The sequence below is a fragment of the Pipistrellus hanaki genome, assembly GCF_964339955.1.
Source record: "Pipistrellus hanaki genome assembly, chromosome: X".
NCBI lineage: Eukaryota > Metazoa > Chordata > Mammalia > Chiroptera > Vespertilionidae > Pipistrellus > Pipistrellus hanaki.
Genome location: NC_140524.1, coordinates 5284340 through 5298600, shown reverse-complemented (window position 1 = coordinate 5298600; position 14261 = coordinate 5284340). Strand labels below are relative to the sequence as shown.

Genomic DNA, 14261 nt, shown 5'->3' with positions numbered 1-14261 from the left:
TCCCAGCATAGGAGGCAGCATTTATGTCTTGGGGCTGTTTGCAAGCCTGGCTTCCTAGTTTTGGTGTAGCCTGTTATTCAGGGTCTGTGTCCGAGATCTCCGAGCTGGATAGAGAAGTGTATCCCAGGTGTGAGGTGTGAGGTCTGGGGTTAGTACCCAGAGTACATGTCTGTGAGTAAGTATAAAACAAGCTTATTTTAAGTCAAGATGTTAGGGAGACAATGGTGGAGGTGGTATGCTGTGGGGGTGTTCCAGTCAAGTGGTTGAGGTTTGAGGAATATGTCCCTGGGTACCCCAGCTCCCAGCCTCTCCTCCCCCAACCCCACCTACCTGAGGTCTTCAATCCCCACACGTTGGTTTGTTCAGTCAACAACTCTTTTTATTGATGCCTACCCCAGGCTGGGTCGGGCCAAGAAATATACAAGAGGAGAATGAGATTCAGTCCATGCCTGAAAGTCAGTCTAGGGGCAGGGAGCACAGACACACAGACAGCCACACAGAACTGGTGGCAGGGCACAGTCTCACAGAGGGGCACTCTGGACACAGGTAGTCAGGGAAGGCTTCCTGGAGAAGACCTCACAGGGGAAGCAGGGGTGAGGCAGCCATCAGAGCCTTCGTCTTCTGTACATCTGTGGGCAGGGAACTTTTGAGTCTGTCCTTGGCCTCCTGCCGTATGGGCCCTTTCCTAGGATCCACCTCCACAGTTTTTAAGGCTTCCCTGAGACAATCTATGCAGACCAGGCGCTCGGCCCAGTGCCTGGCACCTCATCGCCACCCCGTCAATGCACATTTTTGTCCTAAGTGCTATCTACAGCCTATCTAGGTCTTGGTTCCAGCTCTGAGCAGTCCAGGAGTCATCACACGCCGACGGGGCTCCCAGGCGCCTCCTGTGCACCTCATGGGCAGAGCTCAATCCCCGTCCACCTTAAGGACTGCCTTCCTCTCACTGGCCAGTGACCAGTGAGCCCTGGGCATCCACTCTCCATGTGGGCGCCTACTTCTGGGATGCAAAGCCTACATGTGGGCATGAGCAGAAACCAGTCCCCAGCCCTGCGGACCCTTTTTTTTTTTTTTTTTACCACGTGGGCTGGGAAATCTGAACTCTGGTGTCAGCCTGCCCTGGGGCAGTTTCCACACTCCCGGAGCAGCAGGGCGAGGGCCCGCACACACCTCTCAAGCTCCAGGCTGAAGCAAGTGCCTAGCCATCTTTCTATCCTGGGGCTGGGGTTCATCCCAGATAGGCTGTGAATCTCAACTGCAGAAACGCCTGACGGTGACAACTTACTTCGCAAAATGGGCACAGGGTTGTTAAGTGCAACCCACGGAGCTGGGCGGGGAGAGGGGGTTTCTGGCAGTCAGTCCGCACCACAGCCCCGAGCACAGGGCGGCGGCGGGAGGTGGAAGCAGGCGGGAGGCCCTGGCAGTCATTCCTCAACAGGAGGGAGGTGAGAACGGGGTGGGTGAGATGGGCTCTGGGCCCCACAGTCAGGCTGGCCTCGGATTTCCAAGGGCTAGAAGAGGTATTTGCGGCAGGATTCAGTCCCACACTTGCATTCAATACGGACCCGCTTCTTGGGGGAGCCGGGGAGCACGGCCAGGCCAAAGTTGGAGTCCATGCGGGTGCTCTCCATGTCCACGGGGTCCACTGTGGAGTCACACAGCCAGGGAGGGTGGGAGAGGGAGGGACTTGTTAGAAGGCCTAGGTGTAGTGTCCCACTGCCCCTTTACCAGGACACCCAGGGACCTTGGGGGCGGGGAACAGGGCTGGGATTTGGGTCAGGAGGGGGTCATGGGGTTGGTAGCTTGCGGCTGGGGTCAGGGCTTAGCACTAGGTGTCCAATGTTAGGAAGATGGCCAGGGTTTGGGGGTTACGGGGGAAAGGAAGATGGCCAGGGCTTGGGGGTTGTGGGAGGCAGGGTGTTGGGGAGAACCATAGGGTTGTGCCAGGCAGAGGTCCAGGAATGAAGGGTCACCTGGGCATCAGAGGGCTATCTGAACTCTCCTGCACAGATCCCCTCTTGAATGTCTCAGAGGTGGCTAGTGTGTCAAGTAGGGGACTGGTTGGAGGCCATAGTGTCCAGAGGCTTGGAACGAGGAAAGCCAAAAAGGGTTAGGAGCAGGGAGGGCGGGGGGACCGGGGCATTTCAGACAAGACGGGAGTCAGGAGAAGTATCTAATTCTCCAGCCAAACACCTTCCTCCCCGGGTGTCTTGGGGGAAGTTGGTCCAAGGGCTGGGAATGAGGGGACCCCAAAGGATGGGCAGGGTTCAAAGTCCAGATGGGAGATGGGAATGGGAAAGAGCATCTTAAAGCTCCCTGGGGAGGGGTCTGTGCCCCATGTCACTGTGTGCCCCTGCCCCCAGTCCCTTGACACCCCCACCTTGCATGTTGTAATCAAAAGTGAGCTCCTCGCCTGCCCAGATGGTCCTCGTGGCAAAGAAAGCGATGCGGGGCAGCCGCTCGTCAAGGTTGTCTATGAAGACGTTGTACACCTGGAGGTTGGGGTCGCACTGGGAGGAAAGGCACGGCAGGAGGGTGAGGAGGGGGCCAGCCCGCTCTTCCCGCCCTCGCCCACCTGCAGGTACCCACACTGTGGTTGACAAAGTGGGAGATGTTGCCGTAGTAGGCCGCGTCCACAGTGTACACGTCCTCCACGTAGTCCAGGTCGAAGAGGTACGTAGCACCCTGGCGGTCGTAGATCTGGCCCCGCCGCTCCGCCTCCTCCGAAGTAATGATCTGGGAAAGGGGCACGGGAGAGGGGATTGGCCAAGGAGGCTCAGGCGAGCCAGCACAGTGCCTGGCCCCCCGGAGGAGAAAAACAAGGGAGCGGGGAGGCACCCCCGCCCATGTGGCTGGCAAGCACGGACACATGGGAGGCAGTGAGGCAGAGGGTCTGTCAGTCCTTCCAGGGGGCTGGTCCTCAGCTGCCCACCACCCATTCATCTCAGGCCTCTGGACGGTCTAGGGCAGCGGTCACCAACCGGTGGTCCATGAGGTCTGAAAGGTTGGCGACTGCTGGTCTAGGGAGTCTCTCAATGGTGAGTGAAGGCTGGCCACAAGGTCCAGTGGTGAGACAGTAGACAGACAGACAGACAGACAGACAGACACAGATATAGCCCCATCATGAGACCCATAGTGACATATAGGAGATGCAAATCCAGGGCAAGAAAGAAAAAGACCCAGGGCCACAGAGGGGAGAGGAAAGCAGAATGAGAGGCTGACTCAGCCAGGGCAAGGGGCCTGAGGCTTCGCAGGCCCAGCACAGACAGGAGAGCCAGCACGGGGCCACGTCCACAGCTGGGAGGAGGACACAGGAGCAGAGCCCTGGGCTGTGGGGGAGGGAGACTGACTGGGAGGCTCACACAGGAGAGCCAGACCCCGTGAGAAGCACAGACAGAAGCTTAATAGGAAAGATGCAGGTCCAGAGATAAGACCAAGATCTCTGAGGATCTCAGCAGCCAGAAAAAGGCAGAGGCCAAAGCACAGCAGGAAGGTGAAAGAGGAGCAGGAGCTGGGCAGGAACCCCTCCCTCCCTCCGCCCCGCGGCTATGCAGTGTCAGCTTCTGGCATTTCAGATGACGGAGACCTCTCTCCAGGCTGGTGCCTGCTGACCTATAAACATGGAGCTGCTCCAGTCCTAGCCCTGACCTGCGCCTGCCTCCCCAATGCTGTGGATGCTTCTCCGCCCCATCCCCACCCAGCCCGACCGCTCCTCTCCAGCCCACAGGTCCCTTCTCCCCCCTGGGCCAACTGTAACAGCCTTCGGTACTCCCGCATGTAGCTAACCATGCCGTCTGCGGGTGAGGGCTCCCTGGTACCTAAAACTGCCCCCCACACACACACACCCCTTCTTCCTTCCTCTCCTGTGGTTGCAGACCCAGCACCCATCACCAGCCCCCTTCTGACACTGGATCTCCCCTTGCCTCCCTCCTGCCCACCCACATGCCAGCTAGCAGCCATGCTGTTTCTACTACCAGATCTCCCCTTCTAGCTTTGAGCAGTTTTCTCCAGTCTGGATGGCCATACTAGTGTCCCGTCTACCTGCCTCTTACACCATCACCTTTGGCCTCTATCCCATCAAATGCTGATCAACACCTTTAGGAGACCAAGATCTATCCCTCAGACCACACTGCTCACTGCGCCATCCTCAGCTTTTCCTTCAGGAGCCCGGAGGAAAAGGGTTTGTGTGTGCATCCACTCATTCATTCAGTGGGTTTTTATGAGGCTTCCCCTGTGCCTGTCCCAGCGCTCAGAAGTCAGCGTCTGGAGGGGCAGCCGTGGGTCACAGTGGGTGGGAGAGACAACCCAGGAACAGGCTCCGTCCTGGCCCTCAGGGGCCAGTTGGGTGGGGGAGCCGCAGGGACCAGGCCCCGGCCTATCGATCATGGTCAGTGTTGTGACAGGAGATGGGCTCCGACAGTCACAGGGAGAGAAGGAGGCGGGTTCCAGGAGCCACGGGAAAGAGAAACACCGTGGAAAGCAAGCCGCGGACCATAAGGGGGCTCTGACCCAGGCTGCAGAGCGGGGACACAACAGGAGACACAGCAGCATTTGAGGAAGAGGACAGGCGGGGCGGGGCTCCCTCCGCCGCCTGGAGAGCACACCCTCCCCTCTTGTGGGGGCAGCTCGATGTTACTTCTCTGCAGCCTTCCTCAGTCTCCCTGAGCCGACCCCCAGCCGCCCTGCAGCCCCAGGAGCAAAGGGCAGCATCCTGGGCGCTGTGCGCGCCAGCTGGTTCCTCTCAGCCCTCCCTCCGGAGGGAATGCCCCACCGTTCCCCCGCTCATCTTCCTGCCTCTGCCCCTACCTGCTCCCCCAGTCTCACCAGGGATGAGTCACCCTGCAAGCCCTCCAGGGCACAAACCGTTCCTACTGCCTGCGTTTCAGTGCGCTCTGGAAGGGCTGGGCAGTGCGTGTGTCTGTTCCCTAGCAACCCTCCAGGATGACGGGGGAAGCTAGATGCGCTAGAAGCTAGCAGCTTAGAAACGTGAACAGGAAGCAGAAGACTCTGCCCCCTCCCAGATAATGGGACCCTAAATGTTCTCTCCCTGCACACGTCTCCCCAGCTAAAAACCAGAAAACAAAAAACTCCACCAGGTCTGGCAGGGCACCAATTTAAACACTTGGATTTTTTTTTTAATCCACTTGACTAACTTGATGACTCTGAGCCCTGTACTATACTGCTCTAGGCCTCAGTTTTCCCATCTGTAGAATGGGATGACGATGACAACAACCCCAGCCAGACAGGGGCTGTGGCAAAGATTCAACAAGATGAGGGATGCGAAAGGTGTTTCTGTTTTCGTTTCGGTTAGGAACAAAGCAGTTAGGAGAGGTTGTGCGTCCTGTATCTTCTCAAACTGCTGCTCATTAAATGATATGCAATCATTAAGAGAAAAAAAAATAAGCAAAAAAAAATTTAAAAAAATAAAAAATAAATGATATGCAATCATTGAGTTAAACTAATTGAGACTCACCGTCAATTCAGTTATTAAAATATGAAGACAATGGATAAAACAGGTCATGGCTCTGCTGAGTGAGGGCAGGGATGTCTGCAGAGGTGGGAAGGCGCAGAGGAGAGGAAGGGAAGCTCACGGGAAAGAATCTCAGGGCAGAGGTCCACACTGGAGGACAGGGTGGCGAACAGGGATGGGATGTGTAACACGAGGGAGGGTGTGGGACAACACCACGTAACCAAGGGAATTAATATTTCTACAATGAAACTTATGAATGGTGATACCAAGTAAGAGAAAGACTATAAATATGCCCAAATCAGGTCGTTAGGTTTTATAGCCAGATGGGTTACAAAAACTCTTGGGTTTCTGAACTTTAGAATGTAGTGGCTAACGCTGACTGGAGCCTTACTCTATACTGGACAGGGTTTAAATGCTTCACACGTGCCAACTCCTTTAGTTCTTACACAAGCGTAAGCGGTGGGTGCACTTATCAGCCCCATTCTACAGATTAGGAGACAGACACAGGAGGGGAAGTGACAGCTGAGGAGGGGGAGCTGGGACTCAGTCTCGGGCACCAGGTCCACCCTCCTGCCCACTGTGCCATCTGCCTCCGCAGGAGGACGCAGGTGAGTTTGGCTCTGGCAGTGTTGGGGGCCTCTCTTGCCATCAGGAGGTCCCACAGGCCTGAGGGGACTGGAGGGGGCCTGGAAGTTGCTGACTGTAGCAGGAGGGAGGCTAAGAAAGAGCTCAGAGAGAATGAGTGGAGAGCAGGAAGAGTCAGACAGGGAACAAGAGGCCCTTGGAAACGCTGAGGTCTCCAGTGCGGAGGAGTAAGCACACTGAGAGAGAACAGCCAGGAAAGGACCGACCTGGGGGACTTGGGGTGCCGGGGGCTGCAGTCTTCCTCCTCTTTGCCTCCTGTGGGGCCAGGCCACCTCCTCCTCTAGAGTCTAGACCATCAGGGGCTCTGGAGTCTGCACCCTCCTCCAGAATGGCTACATCCCTCTGAGGTGTTACCATCTCCTCCCAACTGTTAGTGTCCTCCTCCAGTGTCAGGAACTAAGGTTCGGACAGCTCCTCTAGGTTTACAGTCCTCTTGGGTGTGGACCCGATCTCCTTTAGACAGTCGGAATCCCTCTGGGTGAGGACACTTCTTGACGTCAGGACAGTGTGGGCGCGGGCACCTCCTAAGGCAGACCACCAGGGCCCTCTGGAGTGCGGGCAGTTTGCTCTCAGCCTCTAGGTCACCCTGGGATGTGGCCATCTCTCCCTGCGGATTGTCAGGACCCCTCTGGGATAATGCCACCTCCTCCTCCTTCCAGACTGCCAGGTCCTCTGGCCTGTGGGCATTCCCTCCACCAGACCGCCAGTGTGGACTGCTCTGCCTCCAAGGACCCTCTCTACTTTATAGTTTGTCAAGTGGGCTCCTCTTCTCTTCCCCAGTTTCATTACTACTGTTTAGACATCCTCGGGGGCATGTCCCTTATGCCCATTTCTGCCACTTCCCAATCACAGCAACCCCTAAGAAACGCGGGGAAACCTGGAGGAATTTAGAGTGGTCACCATGCCAGGGCACACTCCTGGGTTTAAATGGTCCAGGGAAGTGAAGTGTCCCTCAATGCATGAGATGGTCCTACAGGACAAAGAGCTGCCCCACCCCAGAACTCCAGATGCTCAATGCCTCCCACCTTTGACAGCGACACTGCAGACACTTGCTAGCTATTCACCCAAATCCCTGTTTTCCATCTGGGCACACAGCTAAGTCATCTCAGCCTGTCCTCATGGAGGCACGGCCAGTGGTGCGGTTCCAGGCAGTGGATGCGGACAGAAGTGATGTGCACCGCGTCCAGGCCTGGCCCATTAGGACCGCCCCCCCCCCTTGGTCTACTTACCAGGCAAGGCTGAGGACCAGAGACCGCTCCAAGGCCCTCAGGCATGACAAAGGCACAGGAGGGGCAGAGCCTCGTAGCCACCCCACTGTACACAGGACACTGCCCGCACCCGTGCCAGACAGTTACGGGAGCAAACAGACTTCTAACGTGCAAAGTCACTAAACCCCGCGAGTTGTTTGGTCCGGCAGCTCGCCTGCCTGACAGAGCTGGTCTTTCCAGTACCCTGCCAGCCTAGAGGAAGCAGGCAACCTCCGCAAGGCATGGCTCATGTCCCCCCTTATGTCTACTCCTGGCTGTTCTTTTTGGGAGCTTAGTAAAGGGCCTCTTTCTGGGCAGACAATGCTGAGCAGTAAGCCGGACGCTTGTGAAATGAGAAATGCCTTTTCAGGTGACACAACCCGGTGCAGACCACGTGGCCCATGGAAAGGAGCACTGAGTGGATTCCAGCGCCCACCCTTCTCTCTGCCAGGTGCCCTTATGAAATCAGCCCCGTCCAGAAGCGTTTCAATATACTTTTAGCTACCAGCTTGGAATACTCTCTCGCCTGCCCGGATATCCCTAGCGCTTGGGTTAACCGCCGCCACCACCCACATCCCCACAGTGAAAGCGGGAAAGGTGGAGGCACACTGTGATGAGAGCTGGGCGCACACAGTAGGAACACAGGACGGATAGAGCTGCACACACGCGCACGGGCCTGACTCCCTACCTCTCCCACGTACTCCATGACGAAGCTGTTCTTGCGGATCTTCTCCAGCGTGCGGACGCCCCAGCCGCGCCCGTCATCCGTGCGGAAGATGCAGAGGTTGTAGCGGATGCCCTTCTGTACCACGCGGTTGGGGCAGTCATAGCCGCAGCGGCAGCGGGAGTTGCACTCGTAGATGGGCAGCCCGGCTCGCAGGCGCACCTGGCCCTGGTCGTTGTAGGCAAACTTGTGCAGCGAGGCCCCGGGGCAGCAGCCTCCAGCAGGTGCCCACAAGCAGTCCTTACACTCGCAGCCCACGGCCACCTGGTTGAGGGTGATGCCCTCGCCAACGCGGTACTCGTTAATGTATACAAAGGCCCGAGGGGGGCCATCCAGATCCACCTCGTTCTCCACGGTGATGCGTCCCAGGTGGTTGCGCTTGGCATTGAGCTCCCGCTCCCAGAGCTGGAGTGCCCGTCTCTGCTTGGCCTTCTGCACCAGGTAGCTGGCCAAGCTTGGGTCCAGGTGCCGGGGCGGCTTTGACCGGTGGCGCCGCCGGAGCAACTCTCGCTCTAAGTCCTTGTGGAACTGCTTGAGGATGCGCACGCACTTGAGATTCTGCCGTGGCTCCCAGGTACTCTCGGACTCTGGGTATCCACGCCATTTTACCAGGTAATACTCCTGTTCCTGTGGGGGGACCAGGGGGACGGGGGCCTCCATAAGTGGCCAGACCTTGGGCCAGCCCTCGTGAGATTTCCATTCCAGAACCAATGGACAACACCCAAGCCACACCCCGCCCTTTTCTGGAATGGCTCCATGCAATGGCTAAAAAGCATGGGCTCTAAAGCCAGGATCAGTGGGTTCAAATCCTGTTCTACTTGTACTGTCTTCACTTTTTTTTAAAGTAATTTTAATTTATTTTGAGAGAGAGAGAGAGAGAGAGAGAGAGAGAGAGAGAGAGAGAGAGAAACACCGATGTGAGAGTGAAACAATGACTGGCCACCTCCTGCACGCCCCGACAGGGAATCAAACCCGCAACCTGGGCATGTGCCCTGGGAATGGAACCAGCAACCTTTCAGTGCCTGGGGTGACGCCCAACCAACGTAGCCACACTGGCCAGGGTCAAATTCTAAATTTTAATCTTATCTCCTAAACCTACGCCCTTCTCTGTCTTCCTCATCATCACTTCCCTTCTGCTAGCAGCTCAGGCCCCAACTCTTGGACTCATCCTTGACTCCTCTCTCTAACCCTCCTCTCATCCACCCTCAGCAAATCCTGTCAACACCCCCTGCAGACTATTGTACATCCAGGATCCCACCACTTCCAACCACCATCGCTGCCACCGCTATCAGCCCTCGCCTGGACTGCGGCAGTGACCTCCTCACCGTCCCCGTGTCCCTATAGTCTGTTCTCCCAACAGGAGCCAGAGGGACCTTTTCTTGCTTGGGGGAGGGGGGGCGGCTATGGGACACAGTTTAACCACACAGACACCCTGGGTACAAACTCTGAACCTCCATTCCCTAGCGGTGTGGCCTTGGACAAGTTATTTAATTGTGCTGAGCCTTGGTTTCCTCATCTGTAAATAAGGAAAAAAGCTTAATTTTTTTGTTAACGTTATGTAGCATGTACTGTTCTAACGTACTGTATTATTAGCTAATTTAATCCTCACAACTCTCTCTGAGGTAGACACTACTAAGCATCCCCGTTTTATAGACAAGGAGAATAAAGTACAGAGAATTTGCATTAAGTATCCCGAGGTGACACGACTAGGATTTGAGCTGAAGCGTGCTAACTCTGGTCTGTTCTCTTAACTGTCCTAACATCACCTCCTGTGGCCATGATAGCAGTCCCATGTCACTGCTGGTGGGGGGACTGAATGAGTTTCGGAGAAGCACCTTGCTCACGTGCTCAAGAACCGTTAGCTATCCTCACCCCCAGCTCAGCTGCTCAACTGGTTTGCATTCTTAGGGAGGTGGGGGGCTTCATCCTGGCTCCTGGCTCCCTCAGAAAGTTACTAGATTTCTCCATCAGTGACACAGAAATGAGAAGGTGGCCTACTAATCCTATTTGTTAAGATCAGAGAAGAAAATCCCATTTAGAATCAAATGCACATAGTAGGGCAAGGGAGGAGGAAGCCAGCTTCCTTGAGACCCCCCTGCCCGGCCGTGGTCACCCAGACTCACGCGGATCTTCTTGTAATCACACAGGTACTCCACTTCAAAGTCATAGAGGTTCCTCTTGGAGATTCCGAGGGCAGGGCACGAGAGCTTGGCCAAGCGGCACAGGTCCTGCAGCTGATTCCAGGAAGATTTGCAACACACAGTGCAGCCTAGAACATAAAAAGCATTCCTGGACATCCTGGCAAGGCCGAGAGTCAAAGAGTACCCCAAGTCCTTCCTGGGACTTCTGAAGAATTCCCTGAGTCAGTGAGACTTAATCCACAGGTCTCCCGAATGCTAAGACCTTTCCACCACAAAAATGTGCCAGCTCCTTCAACCCCAATGCTCACTACCCAAGGCTACTCCTGGAGCAAGAGACCTCAAAGTATGCTCTGCTGCCTGGATTGTCCTAAAGGAATCTATCCCCAGAGCTCCCAACTCCCTCTGTACTGTTCCTAAAACCGCCTGCAAACCATCCAAGCGTCCATGGCCCAGTCCTCCTCTCCTCTCCTCTCCTCTCCTCTCCTCTCCTCCACACTTTGCAAACAGAGAACCTCCTCCCCTCTCAGGAGGGAGCATTGCCCCAAGAGTGTAGGTGGCATGAGGTGAATATAGCCAGGGCACCAAACGAACTGGAAAGACTGGTCAGCAAGCCCGGATCCGAAATCCCTGGGGGCCAGATGCGTCTTGGTAATTTTTTATTTTATTCTAAAAGTGGAGTTCTAGGCATATCCCACCTATTACCTAGCTCCCCAGTGTAGTCAGGGGCTTCAAGCCATCATCAAACACTTCAATCATTCTGCAGCAAAGGTCTGAATTTTCCCATTAAATAGGAGAAATAAGGTAGCGCCACCGAACCATATAGTCTGGTTTTGCCACTGAATGGTGCCCAACTTAAAGAGTTCAGAGCTTTTTAAATTTCGGAATTATGAATAAGAGAATGGTGTTAGATTACAGGAAGCCTCGCTGAATGATTATCTGGGTGCCTTCAACGCACGAGGTATATTTTTCCACACTGCATTTTGGCTTTCTCAGCCTCATCCCCATTTCTGTGAAGGGTAAAGCTTGCCCAAAGGAATTCAGCAACAGGCAACGCAGTACTAGGTTAGTGACAATGACTATTTAAAAATACCTGGGGTGTTTCTGGGGCTACCAACAAATTTTCAAGACACACCGATCTTTTTTTAAAAAAGGCCTTCTGACTCAAAGATTCAAGGTACATTCTTAATGTGCTTTAGAAGCCATTTTATCAGAGCACTTCACACATTATAAACGTACAGTCATTCCTAACCCTTTTAATATTTTCTACCTCCCATTCAAAACATAAAACACTGCAGCTCATGAGGAAATGCTGTGTCAACCTCAACATGTATGAGCTTTGCAGCAGTATTTCGTGTGCACTACCCCCTACACACACACACACACACACCCGCGCATGCACGCGCGCGCGAGCGCACACACACACACACACACACACACACACACACACAGGCCTAGTGGAGACACGGCCTGTGCCCACACCTTCCTCGCCCTGTGACGTCTCTCCCTTTCAAATCCCTTGCACTTGAACCCCCACTAAAGTGGTCCCAACTCACATCTCCAGCCGCTGCGCCGCACTGACCACAGGTGGACTCTCCTAGCCCTTAGCGTCCCCGCCACACTCATGGCACCCATCCCCCCGCAGCCTTCCTCACCCAGCGGCGCCCCCCGCCCCCGAGAGACGGAGAAAATCACCCCTTTGGCCCCTGCACACGGAGGGGCCCAGCTCTCCCATTCCGGAAGACGCTGCCCCTCTTCCCGAGGGGGTCCCCTCTAGCGCGGACCCTTCCCGCATGACGCTGCGAGCAGAGGCCCGGCGCACACGATCCCCCCGCCCCCCGCTCTCCAGAGGAGGCTCGTGCCCCCCCTCCTCGCTCCTTCCGGCGTCTCGCGTGGACACCACCGGCGGGTAACGGTCACCGGCGGCTGATTTTCCCGCGCGCGGGCACGGCCTCCCAGACCAGCTGCCCCCGCGCGCGCGCGCGCACGCGCCGTCCAGTCGCTTCCGAGGCGCGCGCGCCCCCCGCCAGTGCCCACTGCACCCCGCGCCCGCCGCCGCCGCGGAGCACGCGCCCCCTCCTCTCCGCCCCGCCCTGCCTCGCGCGCCGGGCCCGCGCTCCCCGGCCGCGGCCTCCCGGCGCCGGGCTTCCGGCTCCCGGCTCCGTGGCTCCGGGCGCCCGGGCCCCGAGCCCGCCACGCCACCCCTTCAGCCCACGCAGCCCGGCCGGCAGGGCCGGCGCCGCTGCCACCACTCCTTCACCTTTTAAATTTTCCGCCATCTTTCCCCACGGCTAACGACATTCGGGCCTACCCGGCCTCGCGAGAAGAGACCTCGCGCGGGCGTGGCCGAGAACGCGCCGCCGATTGGCCGCGCCGCTCCGCGAGCAGGGCCCGCGCGGACCAACCGGCGAGCCGTGACCGGCCCCTCCCGCCACTGCGCTCGGCCGGAGGCGGATGCTCGCGGCGCCCTCCGCGTGCGTCTGCGCGGCGGCGGCAGGGGCGGCGGGAGGCCCGCGGGGCCTCCGGTCTGTCCGTCACGCCGTCAGCCAATCGTGTTGTCAGCCGGCCAGACCGGGGCGGCGGGGTTGGAAGGCTGCCGGCGGAAATGCGTCGTTCCGTCAGACCCCCAGTTGCCACCCCCGGCGGCCCGGCACGTCTTCAGCCCGAGCGGATCGTGACTCCCCGCCTCCGGGGGGCTGCGCTCCCAGACGGCAGCTCGGTCTCCCAATCAGCCCCGACTCCGATGGCACAATGGGGCTCATCACGCTGCCTATCAGACCCCGCCTGCCAGGCCTGCCGTTCACACTATCAGTCACCAGCAGCAGCCATCCGCGGGCGCTCCCCCCCTAACCCCCCCCCTCCGCCCCCGCCAGCGGCTGGTCCCTAGAGGCGGACATGCTGTGCTTACTAACCGCCCCGCTGCTAGCCAGCCTGTCACTGCCCCAGCCGGTCCCCGTCCCTTCTTGGCCGGCAGGCACTCAGGCAGCGGTTTCTCTGCCCATCCTTGCACTGGCACCTGCTCTGAACCTCCCTGGGGAAGTCATCTCACTCCCCACTCGGGAAGCCCCAGACACCAGCCATGCCCTCGGGCGGGCTGCCATTAGGTCAGGCCTGGCTGGCATTGTCAGCATCTCATGTAGCCCTGTCAGGCAGGTCACGCTATCTGCCATCAGTTGTCAAATGACTGTTATTCCCCCCTCATTCCGACCATGATCAGGTAGTTTGTTCTCTCGGAGCAAATAGTCACGGAAACTAAAGGTAGCATTAAGCCTCCAAGCCACCTGTCAGTGGGTCGGCAGTCTGTCCTTTCTCAGGGAGGCATGCCTCCTCCCCCCATTGGACAGTCACCCATCAGGCCAACTGCGATTCTTTGTTGTTTTGTTTGTTAATCTTCACCCGGAGATATTTTTCCATTGATCTTTTAGAGAGAGTGGAAGAGAGAGGGAAAGACCGAGAGAAACATCGGTGTCAGAGAAACACATCGATTGGTTGCCTCCTGCACACGCCCTGACCAGGGTCTGGGCTGGGGAGGATCCTGTAACCAAGGTACACCTAAGTACCTGCCATTGACCAGAATTGAACCCAGGACCCTTTGGCCCTCAGGCCAATGCTCTATCCACTGAGCCAAACCGGCTAGGGCTGGGCAACTGTGATTCTAACCTCATACACTCATCAACTCAGGCAGCTACACTGCTCTTTCTTGGTCAGCTGGCTTGTGACCCATTCTGTCTGCCCTTCATCATGTTGTAGATCAGCCAGGTAGCCGGGCTCAGCATCCAACTGAGCATGTGATCTGTCAAACATGCTGTAACTTGGTCAGGGCGGACAGTCACCAGAGACAGCTGCCTGTCAGAGGGTCACAGATCTGTCCATCAGCCAGCCTGAAGTGTCCCCAGGGCAGCCCTCCTCTACACATCACCGGGCAGAGTAACATCCAGAACCGCCCTCCGGCCAGGTGTGATTCCTAGCAATAGTCATCCTCCACCCACAGCCTCCATGGGTCAGGAGTCATCCAGCATGTCAGTCCCTCTGGAGGC

At 57.1% G+C, this 14261-nt stretch overlaps 1 protein-coding gene across 3 annotated transcripts; it reads right to left on the bottom strand.

The window, feature by feature from the left end:
• Window positions 1-363: 363 nt before the first annotated feature.
• Window positions 364-12950, bottom strand: SUV39H1 (SUV39H1 histone lysine methyltransferase). 3 transcript variants are annotated; one of them, XM_084870642.1, is made up of 6 exons: window positions 12485-12950; window positions 10210-10355; window positions 8051-8713; window positions 2590-2736; window positions 2381-2510; window positions 364-1645 (listed from the first exon to the last, which is right to left on the bottom strand). In XM_084870642.1, exons 1-6 carry the CDS (start codon window positions 12501-12503, stop codon window positions 1512-1514), a joined length of 1239 nt encoding a protein of 412 aa, XP_084726768.1. In that variant the 5' UTR covers window positions 12504-12950; the 3' UTR covers window positions 364-1511. The 3 variants fall into 3 exon arrangements, with proteins under 3 accessions (XP_084726768.1, XP_084726767.1, XP_084726766.1); XM_084870641.1 differs by lacking the exon at window positions 12485-12950 and adding an exon at window positions 11920-12228; XM_084870640.1 differs by lacking the exon at window positions 12485-12950 and adding an exon at window positions 11781-11897.
• Window positions 12951-14261: the final 1311 nt, after the last annotated feature.